Below are 22,099 nucleotides of genomic sequence, written 5' to 3'. Positions count from 1 at the left end.
ATATGCACTTGGCCCAATTTCTCCTTTCTACGATATATTTAAGTTATGGCAACTTGCAGTTTCTGCCTCGCTACCTCCTGGGTTTTTTATCTAGGTCAGGGTGAGTAGGTTGAAGCTGGTTGCGATTCTCTTTCCCACTTTGCTACATGCTGTACTTATCTAATTCTGAACTTCCCAGTGTCTAGTTGCCAAATGTCTAATGACATCCCTTGTAGGATTGGAGCTTGTTGGCAGAGAACAGGTACTGTTCTTCCTAAACCAGTTGTAGAAGGATTCTCATAAACCTTTAAATTTCATGAAGATAACTGCTGAGTCTTGTTTTCTACTTATTGTTACCTGACAACATAAAACTTCCCTTTGTCTTGTTACTTTGCAGGTCTCACAATACAGTAGAGCCAGGCAAAACTTCAAAGTCTTGCTTCTGTCAACCTTCAACAAAAGTAGACTTTCAAATGCTGCATAAGCTTAATCATTCTGACTTCAATGCTGTCTTTTTGTGTTGTGTTTTTTTTTCTTGCTGCATTGGTGAACCAGTGGGACATGGACTAATTATACTTTTCAGGGACAGTGGACAATGATTATGGATTGTTGGATATGTTCCACTGTTTCTAGGGGCTTCCACATAACTTCAGTGTTTACTCTTGGCTCCAGCTTGCCAGGCTGTGCTCCTCTAAGCAGACCATTTTGTTTAATAGAGCCTTGGTTATCAAAAGGAGGAGCATAGCAAAGCTTTTGGTGAATGAACAGAGCTTTTGAGCAGAGGATTATTTGTGTGGCTGTTGCAGAAAGAACAATATTAATATTAAATGGCTGAACCAGAGTATCCCCAAGAACATGGTGTGGTGTAGAAGGATTTCAGAAAGCCATAGAAATTTAAGGCCTGGTTTCATAATAGTAGTGTTGTGTAACTTTGTGGTCAGTTGGGATGCTTCTTCATGTATTATCTGTAAAAGCAAAGGAATGAGTAATTCTGTTAAAATGGAGCTTCAGAGGAATCATGAAACTTGGGCAGTAGCATTTTCTGAATCAGCTCTACAGTTCTGATTTATGCATGAGGTAGTTGGAGGGGTGTTTTGAAATAGTTGCTCTCTGGGATATCAAATTCAAGTTTCTCAAAGTATACATTGTTCTGAATTTTTGCTTCTTTTGAAAACTACTTCCTTGGGTTTTTTCCTCAAATAGTAACTTTGTATTAGAAAACTAAGAAGAAGAAACCTTTGTGTTTAGTAGAGCAACTGGTCACTTAAAGGTAGGTTTTGTGCAGATTTGTATGTCCTTTACAGCCGCCTTGCACTTTTCCCCATGTCCCCCAGGTAATGGCTGGGCAAGAGCCAGCACATGCTGTCAATACCTGTGCGCTGGTTTGTTCAGGTGACCTGCCTAGGCAGCTGGCAGGCCAGACAGAACCTAGACCTGAAGCTCATGTTGAGGAATTGGCAACTGAAACTGCCAGTTGGACTTCACTAAGTTTCCACTTGTGTTTTTTTTTTTTTGGTTACATTTAATCTTTTAGTATTTTAACTGCTGTCAAATTCAGGTAGTGGATTTAAAAGCTGGGATTAGTAGGGAGTAATAAGGACACCAAAGATGTGAATGATGAGTGATCATTCCCAACAGCAAGTTGTATGGCATAATTTCCTTGATCTTTATCATAGAAGTAACTTATAAATAGCTTTGAAATAAAAAATGTGATGGCCAGATCAGTAAAAATATTCACATTTCTCACAGCAAATGTTTTTTTGCATGAGGCTCAATACTGTTAATTCCTTAATTTAAGACTATGGAAAGATAACTAGTTCAAAAAATGACAATTTTATGACTATGCGGATTCTGTCTCTGACAACTTCTAATTTCCACTTTTTTTTTCATCTGATGGTATTGCACAGCACCCTGGCATTTGCTGTTTTTTTTTTTTTTTTTTTTTGTGGATAGCTGAAAATAGTGTATTGTGGCTTGCTTGAAGCATGGTCAATGCAGTATTGTGGATCCCTGTCAAGTCAGATGATGGTAACAAAAGTATAGCTAGAAAGAGCATACGGGTCACCAGCAAACAGGGGAAGACAATGAGCCTTTTACTGGGTTCTGAATGCTTGCTTGGAACGGCTGCTGATGTTCAAAGTGTTGTGTGGTGCTTCATACAGAAATAGACAAACCCGTGCCTTTTAGTAATCTCTTGTGTGATACTAAAGCTTTATAAAATTTGGCTTTCTAAAGGACTTGTCTGTATTTAAGACTCCTAAGAAACTGTACTTTCTCTGAGAACTCTTTGGGTAAAGAAAGTTAAGTGAAATTTTGCATCTCTGGTGTGGTAAAGTAAATGTTTTAGCTGGTTTGTATAGCTACTGCTGTCAAACTCTGTTAAGATGAGAACTTCTTGCTGAAGCGTGTATAACTAAATCTAGGTTCTTTTGCTTGGTGATCATGTGCTGGTGTGTACTGCCCATTAGTAATACTGTTCTCTGCTACCAGTAATAGAAACCCAATAAAGTGCCTGGCAGGTTTAATTAAATAAACTGTAATAGTGACTTAAGGCATATTTCAGTTGCTACTGCTCTTGTGTTTAGGTATTCAGAAGAAATCAGTTGCTCCAGGAAACACTTCTGGAAACCTGCTTTCTGAAGGCTTGCAAAAATTGCAATGTAATGCAAGAATTGATGCCTCTAAGAAGCTTACATCATTTTAAACCAACAAAGTGTTTGGAGAGCACGGTCCTGCTTCCTACCTGTTTGCATATTCACAGGACTCTTATCTGCTATAGCTCGTTAGCTGGTAATGATCTGAAGTCACCCAGGACCTTGTTTTCTGATTTTGTGTAGACATTGTCTGTAGTGGTCAGGAAGGCTTGAGACTATTTGACATGGAGTTGGTTGTGGTTTTGTGGTTGGTTCCCCCCGCCCTCACCCGAAAGCTTAGGCACTTCAGGTGAAGGTGAAGCAGAAAACTGAGAGGGAGAAAGGTGAAAAACTGGATTGTGGTTTGACTGTTGCTGTGAGTTGATGTCAGTACAGGTTTCAGTGGTACTAGTGACATGTTAATTGTGATGAGTTTCTTTGATCTCACCTGTTTGGGTGATAGGAGGAAGTCATTTAATGGCCTGATGTGGGTGGAGAAGAGGACCACCTCTTTCATTCAGTAGCACACCTTAGGCTGTATGCAGATTGATGATCATGGTACAGCCCCGAGTGTTACTCTGCTAGGTATGGGATCAAGTAGGGGCTTTTCTAACACTTGTCTTTCTGTTTGTCTGAAATTAGGAGCAACTTTTTATTTTCTTCAGTGTTTCCTGATGTTATTCCCAGTACTGAAGTTGGTACTGGGGAGGGAGGACTGTAGATTTGAGCAACACCAGCTCCTGCATATTCTAGCCACAAACAGGGCTTTTCTTCCCCCTAACAATCATGTGACTGCTAGTTGGTACAGTTATACTCACAAATCCAAGTATGGAAATACTGCTGCTGGCCCACATCAGACTATCCACTGCAGATGTTTAAAGCTATACCTGTAAGTGTTCTGACTTCCTAAGTTTTGTCAGCAAAAAGTACTGCATATGTGAAAGATTGCCACTATTAAAATAGTGCTTCATGCTATTAGCAGTTATTTCAGCCAAAAAAAGTCACAGGTCTGTTCTAAGTTTCTATCTTACGAATTTGTACAAATACCTTCAGTTTAATTTCATATATTACCATACTGCATATAATAACTGTTAAATTTGTGAACTCAAATCGGTGTATTGAACTTAACCCTTCTGTGGAGTATGATTGCTGAATAGCTGAGTTTATTTGAAGAAAGAACTACTGCTCTTACTTTTAGATGAGTATTTAAATCAGTATTTTAGAACTACCCTTTGATCATTAGATCTATTGCCCGTTGTTGGTGTTTGTATCTATCCACTAGATGACAGTGAGGACTGTAGAGTATTGGATGTGCAAATAGGCTGTATAAAATCAAGACCTCAAGTATGAAATGCATACTTATGCTTTCTAATCTCTCAGATCCTGAGCAAACTTTGAAATGACCTATGAGATTGATCACGTTTGATAACTAGAGTTTCTGAAGATGCTAAGTTGCTACAATTTTGGTGAAGTTAGCTGGTCAGGTAAAGAAGAAAACATCTCTGGAGAAGATGTAGTGGAAGTATCCCAGCTTCTACCTTGATTTGCCAGCTTTCAGGGCAATCTGTTTATACAGCTTTTGCTTGTTAGATAAAACATACGCTTCCTCTGAAGGTCATGGGGGACAACACTGAAAACCTGACACTATTGGAGGGATAGAGAGCAACATTTGTAGGAGGCATGTGAGAGGCATGGTCAGGACTATTTCAGAAAAGGTGTGGGAAGAAAATGTATGCATCATAACAAGCTTTTTTGACTCCTCTGGAAGAAACCTGTTCTAGAATGGTACGAGTTTGTTTTTAGAGGGCAGCTAATGTTGTGGGTGCATATTCAGGTTACTTGCAGAGCAGTCTTAAGTGCTTAAAGAAAACATTTTAAGTGTGACACCTCCTGTGTTTTGTTTAGCTTTGAGAACAGTAATCTTTCCTCTAGTTTTGGTCAGGAATTGAGGCTGAACGTAATGAGAATTTTGCAATTGGTTCAACTTTTGCTCACTCACAACTACAATTAGAAAACTAGAGCAGAGCAAGAGTATTCTTTCCCCCTTCTTCCATACCCTCACTCAAATTAAATGTATGTGATACCACAGAAGCTGCATCATGGTAATGAAAGGCTGTTTTTTTAAAAAAATTCTTATACTCAAATAGTAATTTTAAGTATAAATACTAAACCTCAAATCCTTAAAAACTACCACCTGGGGCTTAAGGCGTATGGAATCTGTTGAAATGCCAAAGTACAAGTAAGCAGTGTGTAGAATTAGGTGAAGGAAAAGAGTCTTAAAGATCATAAGTAGAAATCGGGTGCTTCCCCCCTTTTATTTACATACAACAAATATTTTGTAAAAGCTGTATTTGATGGTGAAATCAGATACTAGGATTTGCTTGCCCTGCTGTGACAGATGGTCTTTCAACTTCTAAGTATTTAGACCAGTACATGGTGCACCAGTCAGTTGTTAAAGCGGTTCAGTCTGGAACAAAAAATGTACAACCACGCGCTTTGTAATGGTTTGATGTATTAACAATTGGAAACTTAAATAGGATTTTGAATTAAGGTATTTTCTCTGATTAATCCGTGGTGATTTTTTTTATAAGGTGTGCAAACAGATTTGGCTAGGCCTATTTGATGATAGATCATCAGCAATTCCAGACTTCAGGGATCCACAGAAAGTGAAGGAATTTCTACAGGAGAAATACGAAAAGAAAAGATGGTAAGATCGCTTTACAATTATGAAGATTGCCTGTATGACAAGAAGTGAAGATGCACGGTTAGCCTCATGTTTTTGAGTGTGCTTTCCTTCCTGTGTGCTCTTTGGACTAGATTGCACAGCTCTGTAATGTAAAATGATTTCTGGACTTTATTCAGAGCTCCTACAGGAAGCGGAGAAGACAAATAAAGAAGCTTCTCAATGTGTAGTTCATATCGATGGAACAGAAATGGCTTAAGGGGATGTCAACAACAGTGTAAAGTAAAAGTTTTGCAGGCTTTTATTAGGAGGTGGAAGTTTGCATTTAATAAGTGCTATAAAATATTGATGACTTGGGAGTTCTAGTCCATTTAAAAAAAATATCTGGCATATTTAAATGGGTATTTTGCAAACTACTGGTAGAATTTGTTTCAGGGTCAGTGGTTAAAATAGCAAAGCTGAGATCTGCTAGTTCTCACACTTTAGTTGTATGAATGTTGAGCAGAACTTTTCATGTTAAACTTGTAAAAAACATGGCTCTTTTTGAATGTAGGTATGTTCCTCCAGAGCAAGCAAAGGTGGTGGCATCAGTTCACGCATCCATATCGGGGTCTTCTGCTAGTAGTACAAGCAGCACACCTGAGGTGAAGCCACTCAAATCTCTCTTGGGAGAAGCTGCACCCACACTGCACTTAAACAAGGGCACACCTAGCCAAGTGAGTAATGACAGAGCTGAAGAGCACAGAACTGTTCAGCTGTACTTTTTTAGTGGTACAAGAATTCTTGCAATAACAACTGTTGCTTAATAACATGACCACTAAAGACAACTTTGTGACGTATTTTGTTGAAGCACACGGTCTGCAGACCAGATCCTAAATTAAGCTTGTTTCTGTTCAAACTGATTTTTTAACGTGGTTATTTTCGATAAGCAGAATTTTCCAGTGCGATTGAAAAGTTTAAATATGATTGTCTTTTGCTTAAATATCTCTACAGTTTGGACTTTAATGTGATGTATTTTCATGTTTGGTTTTTTATTCAAAAACAGTAAAAAGGCTGATACTGTTAACCATAAGATTAATAGTGAATATGTGCATGAAGAGCATGCATGTTCTGTATTACTTCCAATGCATTCTGTACCTGTCTTTATCAGGTGGCTTTTGGGGAGTGTCTGCGTGCTTTTATGTAAAGCCAAACAATACTATGTACTTAAATTTTGGAGGGAAGACAATTTTTTGAAAAACTGTTTTACTTTTATGATACAGGCAACTCTTGAATGGACCTCTCGAGACTCACAGTAGAAATTTGTAGCTTGCAGCCTTGCTAATGAAATTCTTCAGTTTTTCTCTCCCTATACTGAATTCTAAAGACTTTCTTAAAATGCAGTGAATAACTGTTTTCCGACTTGTAAAATTAAGTTTTATTGCTTGTATTTGCAGTCTTAATTACATAATTTTGAAGTTGGTTATATGCTGCTCCTGTATTCTTCTAGGCCCTATTAATCCATGGAAATCTACTGCAGAGATCCTTTAAAAGCCACCATAGTAGCATAAATAGATCCTTCTCATACTATGGGAAGAAGGTCTGTGCCGTGTACAGCACCTTAAACTTCAGCAGTAAATGGCTTGTTAAAGAAATACGCTTAGTCTGTCCTTCTAGTATTTTGCAAAAGTCAGTTTGGTAAAACATCAGCTTTTTTTGTATTGGCTAATTGAAACGTTGCTTGTAGTCTCCTGTTGTAGTTCGATCTCAAGGACAGCAGCAACAAGAAAAGAAACAATTTGACCTCCTCAGTGACCTTGGCTCAGATATCTTTGCTGCTGCTGCTCCTCAGTCAACTGCTACAGCAAATTTTGCTAATTTTGCACACTTCAACAGTCATACAGGTAAGTATTCTGAACAGTGTATCCCCGTCCCTTTTAAATGTATAAAATGTAGTTTTAATTTTTGACTTTATGCTAAACTTCATGAAGCTTATGTAATTGCTGTGCCTTGAGTGTTGTATTGCTCAAGATTTCCTTTAGATGTTTATCAAGAAAGGTTGAAGACACAAAGGCTGCTAATCCTGCTTTTTGAGGTGGGAGTTGCTGTAGCTATTTTCAATGACATGTATTATTAAACTGTTTCTGCCTACTACTAGAACTTTCAATTTTCTGGGTGAGAGAGTGAGAGGATGAGTAACAGAGTTCGGGGAGAGGCTGATATTAGACCGTCAATTTTATTTCTGAAAATTATTAGGAAGAACATTCAGAAAGAAAGCAGATACAGATACTTTATTCAAGGGAGTTCAAATGCATTGACAATAACTGTCAATTTGTCAAAAGAAAACCAAAGGCTTCCTCAGTTTAAAGAACGATCTCCTCTTTTGTCTGTGTGTATTTGAAAACTGAATACTACTTGTGTAGTATTCTGTAGTTCCAGGAAGAATAAACAAGCTTTGAGCATATGTATTGACTGAGGATGGGGGTGGGCCTTGAATTCTTAAAGAATGACTTCAGTAAAACATATTGAGCCCTCAGGGTTTATTTTCAGCCAAAGTTCTTGAGCCATAGAAGTTTATCCTAAAGAAAAATTTGATTCTGTGGTCACTGAAGTATGTTGCTAACTTGCATTGTAATTGTGGGAAAGTACCTTTGCCTGCCTTGTCTGAATGGGCTTTTTATCTAGTTTTTCTGAAGGAAACTGTGATGCTGCTAAGCCAACAAGAGTAAGACACATTTCTTGCAAATCAGTCCTGAAATTGTTAACAGCCGAGAGGAGGTGTGATGGAAGGAGCTTAAGGCACACCTAAGGAACTGAGCAAAGCATCAAGGATTTCTCAAAGTTAACTTTAAAAAAAAATAGTTGTGAAAGTTGGTTGAATTCAGTAATACAGAATATGAATTACTGTTGCAATGTATTTTATAAAATCCTTAATATAAGATTTTATGTTAATCATCTTTTTCGTGGTATATTTATCTGGGAGAACTTATGCTGACTAGCCAATGTTGTACAGTGTTACTGAAGAGGCTGCAGATATTTAATTCTTACTCTTTCCAAACTTGTTGCTGAACGATGCTGTGCTTATATACACTTAATTACTGGGTTTTGGGATATGAAAATTCTGTTGAAGCAGTATTCCAATGCTGTGTTCCAAATCTAGGTAAAATTTTACTGCATTTCTGCTGGATAACCTTTAAAAGGATAAAGAGAAATATGAATATTCCAAAATAAATACAATGTTACGAAAGAGTGGTAATTTCTGTTTGAAATCAGTGCTGAAAATCAAAACTGAGAGGAATACTCAGCTGTACTGACTAGTTTTCTGTTTCAGTAATTAAATATTGTGCTCATTCCTGTGACTCCGTAAGTTTTAGAACCCATAACAGTTTCAGGGCTGGTAAATCAGTTTCTAAAAGACAAAAATCTAATGCTGAGCATGATAGCTGAATGTGTGTTGCAGACTGGTTTATCTGAAACAGTTTTCTGACTTGCTGGAGTAAAACACTTGTAAGGCTTGTTACGTGTGCAGTAACCACAGGGTAGTGTTAACTGAAACTAATAATGAAATGTTACAGACTCTGCCCTTTGGAACACAGGGAGGGTTGATCATTCCACCGGCTTTGGCGAAAATTATTTTAAATGAGCATCTGAGAGCTCTATAAGTACATAACTCTTGTTACTAATCCCACGCTACAGCAGAGGGTGGAAGAACTCTTACTTAGTCCAGCACTCCTTTCTCAAAGTTTATGGGCCAGTGTTCCTGTTTTGGGGCTTGGTTTTAGCTATGCCTGCCAGGGGATGGACTCTTCTCTTTACCATTATGTACGTTATGGTTAACTAAAGAAATAATTAAAAAGCACCAGCAGATTTAAGGTCTTCTGATATGAGTTACTGTTTCTGCAATTTTCAGGCACAACTGAGTGCAGCGGCTGATAGGAAAATACTAACAAACTTGTGCCGTGATCTGTAAAGTGTAGATGTAAAGCTTGAAAATTATGCAGGAAGAGCATAACTTCTTATATGTTCCTTTTTTTTTTCCTGAGTTTTCTAATGTGCTAAGCTGGCTCTGGACAGTATTGCATGTGGAAGGGGAGATGTGCTGACCTTATGTTTACTCTGTATTTAACTTAGAAAGTTCCATAACTTCTGCAAAATGATGAGATTTTGAAGATGTTGGTAGATAACTGTTCTCTGAAGTTTACTGACTTGTAATAGCAACAAAAAAGAAAAAAATTTGGCATGTATACTTTCTATAAACTAATGGAGTAGGAGACCTGCACAAAAGACTTCAAAAAAGCAGAACAAAATTCTATCACAGATAACAAGGGAAAAGAGGCTTTACTTGGAAGAAAAACAGTACAGCATAGCATTGTCTTCTAGAGAACTATTTTCGGTTTTGTAATTGAATATATGTGGACTTTATTTGGTTTTGGGTTTTTTTGGTTTTAGAATATTTCATGCCTTTATTCCACGCTAAGTAGCGCAAACCTCACAGAAGAAACTATGCAAAGATTGTAGGGGGCAGCTTGTGTTGCCATGACTGGTGCTGTCATACTTGAGCTAGCTTTAGCCAGATAGCTTTTGTACTGCCTCGTTGATCTGCAGTCACCACAGCAGTTGTAAATCTATGTCAATTTGTAATCCACTGCAGTTCCTTAACTTAGGGTTGTTCTTGGGTTTCTGTGTGGGTATCTGAATTTTGGAATTGCTGATCTACCTGTTCTTCAGGTACAGGAAAGTACAAGTCTTACCTGGTCTTTACCTTTGTGCGATTTTTACATGGGTTTAAACCTTACCACATAAAATAAAGCAAGATTAACATCTGAATGCTCTGCAGAAGAGTCTTTACAGCTCTACTGTTTTAACATGGGCACATTTGCAAACTTTGTGTCAGCTGCTGCAATAAAATTGTAAAACTGGCCTGTAATATAATATGTTCCAGTTTTTAATCTAGATCCAAAAGATACTTCATTTCAGAGTCTTGACAGAGTATTCTGTTTGTGTGAGTGGTTAAAACAAAAAAAATTAGCACAATTCTAGGAGTGACCGAATAGGATTAAGTACATAAATGTCAACAAACATCGGACTTCTATGAAGTCGATACATAGGGATAAAAACATCGCTTAGTTTTAAGAATTTGATTGCACCTTGCATTATTGATTCCTCTTGAAGCTACTGGTTTAAAAAGAAAAATGAAAAACCAAACTGTAGAACTGGGAGCTGAAGTCTGTAGAATGCTGTTTGAACTGATACAGATGCTATGATAATAGCAACTATTCTGTTTGTGTCAACTTTTTCTCCATGTGCACTTTTAAAGGTGAAGGTTTTAGAACAGCCCAAGACCTTGCTTTTTCATTGATTTCCCTCCCTCCACCCACTTGTTGACTCTGGTGCTGTGGTGGGTTGACCTTGGCTGGCTGCCCAGTGTCTACCAAGCTGTGCTCTCGCTCCCCCTCCTCAGCAGGATGGGAGGAGAAAATACGAAGAAAAAGCTTGTGAGTCAAGATAAGGACTGGGAGATCGCTTGCCAGTTAGTCATTGGCAAAATAGGCTCGACTTGTGGGAAGATTAATTTGCCAATTAATAATAGAGTAAGATAGTGAAAAATAAATAAAAAAGAACCTAAAACCACTTTCAGCCCTTCTTTCCAGGCTCAGTTTCACTCCTGACTCTTGTCCCTCCTACCTTCGAGGGGGATGGGGAATGCAGGTTGCTGTCAGTTTATAATCTTCTGTACCACTTCTTCCTCCTCATGCTGTTCCCCTGCTCCGCTGTGGGATGTCTCCCCCCCAAGTGGGATACAGTCCTTCATAAGCTTCAGTGTGGGCCCTTTCCGTGGGCTACAGCCCTTCAGGTGTGCATTGCTCTGGTGGGGGCCCCCACAGGGTCACAGCTTCTGCCACAAGACCTGCTTCTGCATGGGCTCCTCTCCATTAGCTGCAGCTCCTGCCTGGACCCTGCTCCAGTGTGAGCTGTCTGCAAGCTCCAGCTTCCCTCAGGGCATCTCTGCTTGCTCTGGTGTGGGGTCCTCCATCAGCTGCAGTGTGGGTATCTGTTCCACTGTGGTCCTCTGTGGGCTGCAGGGGGACAGCAGTAGTCTTCATTGTGGTCTTCTCTGTGGGCTGGAGGGGAGTCTCTGCTCCAGTACCTGGAGCACCTCTTCCCCCTCCCTCTTCTTGCTGTCTGCAGTGGTGTTTCATGTTTTTTTGGCCTCATCTCACACCTGCTGCACAGTGTTGTTTTTACCCTTTCTTAAATACGTTACCGCAGAGGTGCCGCCAGCATTGCTGGTGGGCTCAGCTTTGGGCAGTGGCAGGTCTGGTTTGGAGCCATCACAAACTGGCTGGCAGAAAGGGGGGCAGCTTCTGATCTCTTCTCGCAGAGGCCACCCCTGCAGCCCCCTGCTACCAAAACGGTGCTACGTAGACCCAATATGCGTGATATACTTCTGATAAAAAGTGGTACCAAGTATAGTCAGACCTCACCTTCTCTCCCCGTATCCCCTGTGAAGGGAAATACTTGCACTTTCATTTACATTAGCAGCATTGTGGAAGATGGTAGTTTGTAAAAAAAATGTTCTTTTGATTTATAAATCTGTAGCACAGATGCTTTTAAAATAGAAATTAAGTGAAATACAACTTTTTATTGGCATTATTTGACTATTAAGTAACTGTACTTAAACAGTCAGCATAATTTATTGATTTTGTATATACTTAATCTGCAAAAATCCCTCCAGAATAGACTACTCCAGACCCAAAAATATAATGTATTGCCATCTGTTTTTCTAGAGGGTGTTTTGTGGGCTTTCTTTAGATAGTAACTCAAGTTAGCTGTATATTGGGGTTGGTTTGCATTTGATTAAAAACATTTTTTTTCCCTTAATACTTGCTTATAATAGTGTTTAAGACTTTCTGTGGAGTTTATCTGTTAGGTACACAATTCCTGTTGAATCCATAGATGCTTGAATGTCCAGCTGTTTGAAATTAGATGGGTGTTAATTTTTATTTTCTCCTATAGTATGGCATGAAGGAAGGCGAAAACTGACATTCTATTTGAAATTTCCTTGGATTTTATTTTGTGGATACACTCTGAATGCTATCTTCTTGACATTGGTATTGATTTTCTGTATTTCTGTACTCTGATTTATTAGCTCTTTGAAAACCGAATTTTCCAGTGAAATGAATTTATAAACCTAGCCAAAACTTTTAAAGTGGTGCCAAACTACATTCACCCAAGGAAGAAGCACTTTGTGTATGAGAAATTCAAATTGTCAGTATGTTGCAAGAAATGTTTGGGTAGTCCACAAATTCTAGTTCTGGAAACCAGCATTTAGAATGATTACCTGGTTTGGGCTCTACAGGTATACATCTGGTATTCTGTACTTCTTGGCTCTTTTTCCCTGATCAGCCACCACTGCAGACACTCTGGGTTAAACTGAAGTGGACTTCATGTCACGCAGTTGTGAGCAGTAGCAAGTGTAGGAGAAGTAGCATTAATGGGTGCAGGTCTGTGAAGGTGACGTGTGAAAACCTGTTCAAAGGCAGCTTTCAATTGTAGAATATAATGTATGACTTTTCATGTAGAAAGAAATTACAGGGCAGGAACATAACCCTCGGAGGCTATCATGACCATGAGTTCAGATAATACATCTGTTTTTGTGTTTATTTCCATTTTATATCCATTAACATGTTTTGTTCCTTTGCGATTTACAGCACAGAACTCTGCAAATGCAGGTTTTGCAAACTTTGATGCATTTGGACAGTCTAGTGGCTCGAGTAATTTTGGAGGTTTCCCCACAGCAAGTCAGTCTTCTTTTCAGCCCCAAAATACAGGTAGAACTCCTAGCGCTTTTGATTAATGCTTAATTAAAATAATCCTTACCTTTATGTTGGAAGGTACTCGAGTTGAATTCATTTCTTGCATCTGCCTGCTTTAATGCAATCAAGCCACCTGAAGCTCTGGGGAAACTCAAAATGAATTCCTTCTGTTTGGTGTTGATTTTTTTTTTTTTCTTCCTAATGCTACTCAGAAGTCTGATTTATGGCACTATGTGTTTGTTAGCTCTACACCTGAAATAACTATGAAAAGACTAAACCATACTGCTTTTGATAAATATTGAATTGACTGTCTTGTGAGAGAAGTGTTTCAGTAGACCCAAAAGCACATCACAGTACCAAAAAAGTATGTCTATGCGTATGTATAACATATGCACACACTTCAGTATGTTTGGCTTCATGTGTAGAGCCTATTGTTAAGATTTATTTTGCTTTCCTTTAATTTAATCATGCTTTAGAACTTCTGCTTGAGCTTACACTTGCTGTTTGTCTAGATCTTTGGCTGACTGACTTTCTTTTCCTTTTTTTTTTCTTTTGAGTGTGGTGTTGTTTTAAACTTTTTTTTCAAATTTTCTTTCTCCCTTCTTATGTTAACTTTAACCCACACACAATTTCTGGCTGTCCAGCGTTCAGAACGCTTTCATCTAGCTGCAGTTTTGGTGAATTTACTTCAGCTTTTCCTCTCCAGGCTGTACACAGTAAGTTCCACACAGTGGAAAACTCGGCTTGCTTCATTTTGTGCCATTGTAGTATAGCGTTTTCATTCCTACTGTTGTATATATTTTAACTTGTTGATTATGCTATTAGAAAGTTGTGTGTTCTGTAGTCTGAGTGGAATCCTCAACCAACTGTTATGTGATACACTTAAATTTAAATGAGTTGTTCCATTAAGTACGTGACCTACCTAGATAAAATTGTCTGAACACTGAAGAGATGGAAGCTTGTGGTTTCATATTTGAACTGAAGTTCAGTTGTGTGGACCGAAGTCAGATTTTTAAAACTGATTTATGTATCTCTGACGTCAGTGGAGACTGGTACAAAAAGCTGTGTTGTCTTCCCCCTCACCTCTTCCCTGATTGGATGTAGTCTAAAAATCTGAGAACAAAGAACAAAACTATCTCTCCAGATCTTGGCATGAAATCATGTTACTCTTGGACTTCTAAGCACTGTTTTTTGCATAGAATGATGACTGACATCTGAAATGGTTAAACATTGTACCATTAAGTAAATGCACATAGTGGCTTTTACTTAGACATGGCAGGGAAATGAAGCTTCTGTATTTTAAATATTAAAGATTCAGACAAATGCTGATTTTCCTAGCGAAATATTATTGTTGGAATTACTTTAGGAACTAATAAATAACATACAGTTTCTCAAGATCAAATTATGACTGACTTAAGCTGTTGAAGCTTGGGTGTTGGGGTTTTTTTGTCCCTCATCTGCAGATTGAAAAATATTTTAAAATAAAGTGTTTTTTCTGATGACCCAATGTAACTTTGAAGGAATTGAGAAAGTCTTAAACGTGTGGGATGGGGAACATGTTGCCTCATGTGACCGCAAAGAGGTGGGATTATTGTGCTGTCAGTTAGAGTTGGAGAGACTTTCTCTAGTGTTGGAGTGTTGATTATGTTTAACTTGATTTGTTACAGGTGGAAGTGCTGGATCAGTGAATGCTAACTTTGCTCACTTTGATAACTTCCCCAAATCCTCCAGTGCTGATTTTGGAGCCTTCAATGCTTCTCAGAGCAACACAACAGCAACTGCAGCCAGTAAAGCTGCAGTGAATAAACTGAATCTCCAGTCAGCTGACAAATATGCAGCTCTTGCTAATTTAGATAATATCTTCAGTGCAGGGCAAGGTATTAAACTTTATTCTTTGACATGCTTATTATACATGTGTGTGCTTACCATGAGGGTGGCTGTCCTTGTCAGAATAGTAACCGTATTTCAAAATGTCCTTTCTATATCGGTAGAATTTCATGTCTGTGTGCCCTTAATGTGTAAGTTTTAAGACTAACGTGACTCCAAAAGGATATTGGAAGACTGATTTTTTGGGAACGTACTTCCTATCAAGATAAATAACTTGAGTGGAAATCTCTAAATAATTATTATTGCAATGATGAAAACATGCATAAAGATATAACCATGGATTTTATATAAACCTATAGCAAAGGCTCTTGAATGAAAAGCTACAGTTGCAGAGAACTGCAGAGTAGCTTTCTTAACCTCTGTCACAAAAAGGTTTGGCTTTATTTTTTTACGAAGCAGTGGCAGTGATGCTTGGATTTGGTTGTTTTTTAAGTGAAGGGGAAAAACACCTAGTTGTGTTGTAACTTTTTCCTTCTCAAATGGTGTATAAAAACTTGTGTTGGTTTGTCATGTGGAACTTCGTTCTGAAACAGATTATTTGGCAGTGTTTTGTTAGATTTTGTTGAAGATGATGGTAGTATTGAGTCATTAGTTTCCAGGGAAACCAGAGGCTCTTTGCTGCTTGGTATCTATAGAAACATGACACTTTGCTAATAGCAAATGGCTTGTTAAACACTTGCCTCTATGCCCTATACATATTTAATTTTTAAGTCTGAAACTTAAACTGTCTATGAACTTCCATTTAGTTCTCGAAGTTGACAGGGCAGAAAATGAAACCATCTTCATCACTTTTAATCTGGTTTCTTTCTTTCTAGGTGGTAGTGAGCAAGGAAGTGGCTTCAGTACAGTAGTGTCAGCGTCAGCAGGTCCTGCGTTGTCAGCCCCAAATCAGTCAAGTGCATCTTCAGACAAGTATGCAGCTCTAGCAGAATTAGACAGCGTGTTCAGCTCCACAGCAACCTCTAGTAACGCATATACTTCCACCAGTAATGTTAGCAGGTACTTTGTTAGAAGTAGCTGACTTTCTACACTGACTTCAGCAATATGAAGAAAAGTAGCTCAAAGTTGTTTCTCAAACAGGGTTTTATTTCTTATCTAAATGGGGAAATGTTGAATGGGTTTAGGGGTACTACTGAAACTGCATCCTTTGTTTTAAATAATAGCAGTACTGCCTGATAGGATATTGTAAGATAAAATTAAGAACGTTTTCTGTGAGCAGAATGTTCTCTGCACCTTTTTAGTCATTACACGCTAAACCTGTTAGATGGTAACATTTTCCTATACAGAATATTTGCATGCCTTCTGAAAACCATAGCATCATCCCTGGCAAAAAAAAAATATATTCAGATATTTGTAATGTAAATGGTGCCAACCACTTTTTTAGATCATTGAAGTAATAAATACCAAAAGCCTGTTATAGTTCTGCTTGGTATTGCAGCTGCCCCTAGAGCTTCTGCTTTGCAACCTTTATGCTGGTGGCCCCTGTTCAGTATTCTTTTTCCTGCTGCTGGTGGAGGTGACTTTTCATTGCTCAGCAGTAGTTATAGTCTCTGACCCTGGCATCAGGGGCTAAGTTCCTGGCATCAGTGAATTATACTGCAGTTTGCAAACTGCATGTAAGCATTCCTTTTCTATTCTTTCACATGCCAACAGCAATTGCAAATTGTGATTAATTGTTAAGCAATTCTGACTTCACTGAATGTATGAATTATTTTCAGCAATGCTTTTGGAACAGTACCCGTGGCTGCTACTGCACAGACACAGCCTGCATCTTCGAGTGTGCCTGCTCCGTTTGGAGGTATGTAAGTGTTACTGATGCCTTTTGTGGACTGTAAGCAAACATCTTACTGATTTTTAATTGATAGTACTATACTTTAACTGTAGTGACATAGAAGTTACTAAAGAATGGCAAAAAAGTGCTAGTGTTCTAATGCATTTCAGATTAAGCATTTTATTATAAATTATCAATTTATCATGTAATTTGAGATGCTTGTCTGTCACTGTATAAAATTAATGTGAATCAGATTAGCTATTACAAAAAGGTTTTATTAAATAAAATGTTTTTAATCTTTCAGCAACACCTTCCACAAATCCATTTGTAGCTGCCCCTGTTGCCCCAGTGGCACCTTCAACAAATCCATTCCAGACCAATAGCCGAGGAGCAACAGGTTAGAAAAAAAACACTGTTAGAGAAACTTCCTTTCAAGACTTGCTTTGATTCTTTTTTCATAGCTGTGTAATTTGTTCCTTAAAGATTTTCTGTATTATCTGTCTCTAGTCTATTTGACATGTTGTGTGTTTGCTCGGTGTAGAGTACAGTATTTATGGATAGATTACAGAAATCAACATCAACTTTTTTTTTGAGCTAAGTGGGCTTGTTTTTGAGCTATTGGGCTGAGGACATTATTTTCCTACGTCTGGCTTGATCTTAGGATTTCAAACGGTGGCCATAAAAAATGTCAAAATGATCTGTTTTAGGATCTTCTAATATGACCTAACGTACTTGTAGTCTGCATGTTAGCAGTTGGGTACCTTCCAAGACTATAACGTTGGCTTTGAATAAGTTCTTCATAGCAGATTGCTCTCAAATCGGGGATCTTGATAGCCCTGCTGCTAAGGTTCTACACTTGCTTCTTTAACTTCTTTAAAGTCCTGAAAGCCCTCAAAACCGAAGAGCTGGAGCTAGAACCAGGAAAGACAAGGCTTCTGGGCTGTTAGTTCCTCACCAGTCCACTTATTCAGTACATTAGTGGTGGCCTTTATTTTTCTCTCTTGTAACAGTAAAGCATATGGTTACATATAATCTTTACTCATGAATTACATTAATTTCTGGGGGAGGATTCTGTATAAACATAATTCCAGACACAACCTCAATCAGTTTTTTAAAAAACTAAACTTGTACTTTTCTTTACAACACTGATTTTGGATTTAGATGACTGCTGGATTGTGCTAATTTTCCTCTCCAAAGGCACTGCTACATTTTGGCACTCTTATCTATTAACTGGACTTCAACGGATTTAAATTTGTTGGTGTATGCATTTCTAATATTGAGTTGTGTTTTGCTCAAAGTTTTACGTATGTTGAATTAAACTGATCAGGCTGAGTTAAAACTAAATTGATCAAATTCATGTCCTCTACTAAAATGAATTCTGTTTTCAGTCCCTTTTGAGATATAAGGCAGTCAAACTTACAAAGCTATTTTATGCCCCAAATGTCTTTTTCCTTATTTTAATCTAATTCCTAACTGGGCTATTTTGGATCATCATTAAGAACTTGTAGCTTCTCTAGGGTTGCCATATTCACACAAATTTATCCTTCTGTCTTCTGAACTGTGGTCCTTGGCTTGCAGAGGTTCCAACCCTTTGGCAGATACACTGATTATGTACTAGGAGACAGGGTTAATGACCATAAATAAATACAATATTCTACCCTTTTCAGTGTAAGGTGTAAACTTGTCCTTTTATGCTAAGCTTTCTGAATGAACTCTGCTATTTATTACATGGGAGATCTGTTTGTAGTGTTTATTTCTAATGGTTTTCTTAGCTTAATCTATTGTTGGTTGATATGGATGAATTGTTCGGTATGTGTATATTTCTGTGTGTGTATAAATATAACTAAGAAATGACTGTTCAAGAGTGTATAAATGATTTGACGTTGTCTGGTCTCTTTGTGGCTTCCGTAAGGCCTCTCAGGAGCAATGCATTCTCACATATTTCCTCAGGCTCATTTTGGTAGGTGGCCACATTTGGTATCAAGTTTCTTGTGGCTAATTGTTCTTGCTTGTAAAAAGCTTATTGATACCTATCTGGTTCTCTGCACATAGAATTTTGGAACGCTTATTTTTTAAAATGGAGTGGGTGTGGGTATTTGGCATCTGGGAAAGCGCGAGAAGAGCACACACAAACAAACCTATTAAGCCACTAAAACAAAACCATTATTGATATCCTCCATGGTCACAATACAATATTAACGAGTTGGGTGACTCTTGAGGTTTGTACCGACAGTAGCTTGATGCCTTTTGGGATAACCCAAGTCACTACTCATTTTGTTGTGCTTTTGTTTGCTGTTTTAGCAAGTCTTCTTGTTGAATAGCTTCTCTGCTAACTGTAACTTGAGAACAATGTTAGTACATTAGTTTTGCATGTACTTTGTCAACAGTTTATGTATGTATGATGTCTTGCCCTTGAATACTTCTGGGGTAAATTTTTCAGGTGATTATTAAGCTATATTAAATATATTTTTTTTAAACATCGAACTTGCGTAAAATACAACTTTCAAAAGAAAAGTCCTATCTATTGTTTAACTAGAATAAAATGCCTGGTGTCTGTATTTGTACAAAAAACTTTGTATGCTTCTCCTTTCAAGAATAACTCCCAAAAGACTGAATAATGGTTTTGTTGCTACACTTTTGCACTTGATGTGCTCCTGCTTATTTGCTGAAGGCATGTGGAATTGCATATGAGCTGTGTGTTCTTTACTTGAAATGTTCAGCAGAGAATCAGATGAAAAGTTTGGGTTTTCTTGTTCTAAGTCTTACCTCAGCGGTAAGAGTGTTTGCATTAGGAACTTTGTGTGTAAATAACGTGCATGGTGAGAATTTCCTTTAAACTGATGTTAAGGATGGGATAAAGAGGGAGAGGATGCATGTATCCCTTAAGGTTGGTTTTTTTTACTTGTAACTTGCTGTAATGCAGCTTGAAGTAGGAAGATCCTTTCATGCTTTTCTCAGAAGGAGAAAAACAGGAGGGCTGACACTGCCTGAAAGTGCTTGCTTCTGATGTGTACGGACTTTTACCAGAAAAGCTTGGGGGGAAGTATACATAATGTAAAAAAACTTTTCAGAATGTATCTGACTGTGCTGGATCTAGTAAATTTTAAATGATTACTTTAATTTTTGAAGTGCAAAAGTAAATTATGCACCTAGTTGGTGGTGATCCAAGCTAACAAATGAGTTCCATGGCTATAGAAGTTGAACCTAACTTTTGTATGGTCACTGAGGCATTAGGAGACTTGACTTAACATGGCATTAGAGTAATTTGTCTCATGAAAGAAGTCATTTCTTGCAGTAAATTGAACATTTTTTTTGCTTACCAGCAGCGACATTTGGTACTGCATCCATGAGCATGCCTGCAGGATTTGGAACTCCTGCCTCGTACAGTCTTCCTACTAGTTTTAGCGGCAACTTCCAGCAGCCCACGTTCCCAACCCAGGCAGCTTTCCCTCAACAGACTGCGTTTGCTCAGCAGCCAAATGGTAGGTCTATACGGTTTAGATAATCCTGTTTAAATCAGAAACTTGGAGAAAATGATCTGTCTGTAAGTTAGCAGTAATGTGTGTGTGCTGATTTCTATATGAACTCAATATCGATGAGGTGTTCCCACATTCTGTTCTGGCTCTGTAGTTGAGTTTTCTGACTTGGCTGTGTGCAATGACATAACTGGAATTTTACCATAATCTGATACTAAAATGATAAGTATTCTCAGGCTCAAAGGGTTTTTATGCAAGAATTATGCAAGGATTGATTTGTCTTTATTTTTGGAGTGTCTGCAACTGATTATACCACTATCTCTAACTTCATAGAACACAGGCAAAAGAAAACTGGAAAGTACTTTCTCCCTAAATTTAAATGATAAAATAACCTTGAAAAAAGTGCATATGTAGAAACTGGAAATTCATTAGTTCCCAACGGTTGAAACCAAATGAGAAGCCCAGCCATATTTCTTTTACACTTAGATTCCTGTTAGTGTTTAAGTAGGATCAATACTGCTGATTGTGCAGTCCAGGCTGCTTCTTATTTTTGTGTGGGAGCTGCAGTAAAGAACTTTTTGCAGACCGGTTACTAGTATTAATATTTTTCACTTATCTTTCCAAGGAGCAGGTTTTGCTGCATTTGGACAGGGAAAGCCTGTAGTAACTCCTTTTGGACAAGTTACAGCTGTTGGAGTATCTAGTAACCCTTTTATGGTAAGTGTGCGATATTAATTACTCTTGAGACATACAGAAGTTATCTCTTTAGGGACAACAGTTTATTTCTTTTGCTTCAAATAAGGGAAGAAAGCATGTCCATCTCCTAAATGCAACTCATTACAATGATGACATGACATTTATAAGGCTGTTCAAATCAAAACAGAGGTATATGGTGCCCTTATAGTAGTGTGATTTCAGAGAGCCATCAAAAAAACTGCCATGTAAACCAGAAATATTTCCTAATAGGTTGTTTTCTTTTTTATACATCCTGCATTTATGATGTACAACATGGAAAAAAAATTGTTAATATTTGTCTTATTTTTCTTCTTTCATGTTCCCCCAGGCTGGTGCACCAACAGGACAATTTCCAACAGGAAGCTCATCAACCAATCCTTTCTTATAGCCTTATAGACACTTTACCCAAAAGAACTCTTATGTGGTCACATAACATCTCTGCGCCTCTTGCACTGTTGTCTTGTTTCACTGATATTAGCTTTAAACACAAAAGAAGTCTTTACGAAGTAAAAATAAAAGCCTGCATTGTGTACCTTTAAAAAAAGTTAAAAAAAACCACCACCAAAAAACCACAATACCCAAGAAAATCAACCCGCCCCCACCCCCCAGGTAATAACGTGCAAAACAGAGGGCTGTGGTAACATCCTTGAACCTGTGAACTGGCAGGTAAAAAGTAGCGGTATCATGTATATTAAAATTGGCTAATAAGTTATTGCAGATACCACATTCATTATGCTGCAGTACTGTACATATTTTTCTTAGAAAATAGCTATTTGTGCATATCAGTATTTGTAACTTTAACACATTGTTATGTGAAAAATGTTACTGGGAAATAGATCAGCCACTTTAAGGTGCTGTTGTATCTCTTGGAATGAATGAGCTACATCATTTTAACCATTGGTATTCAAAGTCATGAAGTTAAATTGAAGGTTTGTTCATTTCTCAAAAATGTTTTCCTTTCCTAAGAGCTCTTCTATTTATACATGCCTAAATCTCTAATGTTAGAGGGATACCTGTCTGCATAATAAAGCTGATCATGTTTTGCTACAGTTTGCAGGTGAAAAAAATAAATATTAGAAAAAAATAAATGTGTAGCATTTTCTGTGCAGTAACATTTTATTGGGTTAAAATGTACATAT

General features: G+C 37.9%; 1 protein-coding gene across 7 annotated transcripts in view; it reads left to right on the top strand.

Annotated features, from left to right (window-relative positions):
• Positions 1-21,603, top strand: part of AGFG1 (ArfGAP with FG repeats 1) — a 36,245-nt gene extending 14,642 nt beyond the window's left edge. Inside the window, exons 3-15 of one of the 7 annotated variants that reach the window (XM_056358460.1) lie at positions 5,204-5,319; positions 5,849-6,011; positions 7,022-7,178; positions 12,987-13,106; positions 13,736-13,807; positions 14,759-14,968; positions 15,794-15,890; positions 16,697-16,776; positions 17,054-17,146; positions 18,662-18,709; positions 20,073-20,231; positions 20,851-20,942; positions 21,289-21,603. In XM_056358460.1, the coding sequence (XP_056214435.1) occupies positions 5,204-5,319; positions 5,849-6,011; positions 7,022-7,178; positions 12,987-13,106; positions 13,736-13,807; positions 14,759-14,968; positions 15,794-15,890; positions 16,697-16,776; positions 17,054-17,146; positions 18,662-18,709; positions 20,073-20,231; positions 20,851-20,942; positions 21,289-21,348 (1,467 nt within the window). In that variant the 3' untranslated portion in view covers positions 21,349-21,603. Of the gene's footprint in view, positions 1-5,203; positions 5,320-5,848; positions 6,012-7,021; positions 7,179-12,986; positions 13,107-13,735; positions 13,808-14,758; positions 14,969-15,793; positions 15,978-16,696; positions 16,777-17,053; positions 17,147-18,661; positions 18,710-20,072; positions 20,232-20,850; positions 20,943-21,288 lie in introns of all 7 variants that reach the window. The other 6 variants (XM_056358457.1, XM_056358459.1, XM_056358458.1 and 3 more) reach the window with 6 other exon arrangements.
• Positions 21,604-22,099: the final 496 nt, after the last annotated feature.

The sequence above is a fragment of the Falco biarmicus genome, chromosome 13 (assembly GCF_023638135.1).
Source record: "Falco biarmicus isolate bFalBia1 chromosome 13, bFalBia1.pri, whole genome shotgun sequence".
Taxonomy (NCBI): Eukaryota; Metazoa; Chordata; class Aves; order Falconiformes; family Falconidae; genus Falco; species Falco biarmicus.
The sequence above is the reverse complement of the archived record's forward strand: the minus strand, read 5'-3'. Positions and strand labels throughout refer to the sequence as shown.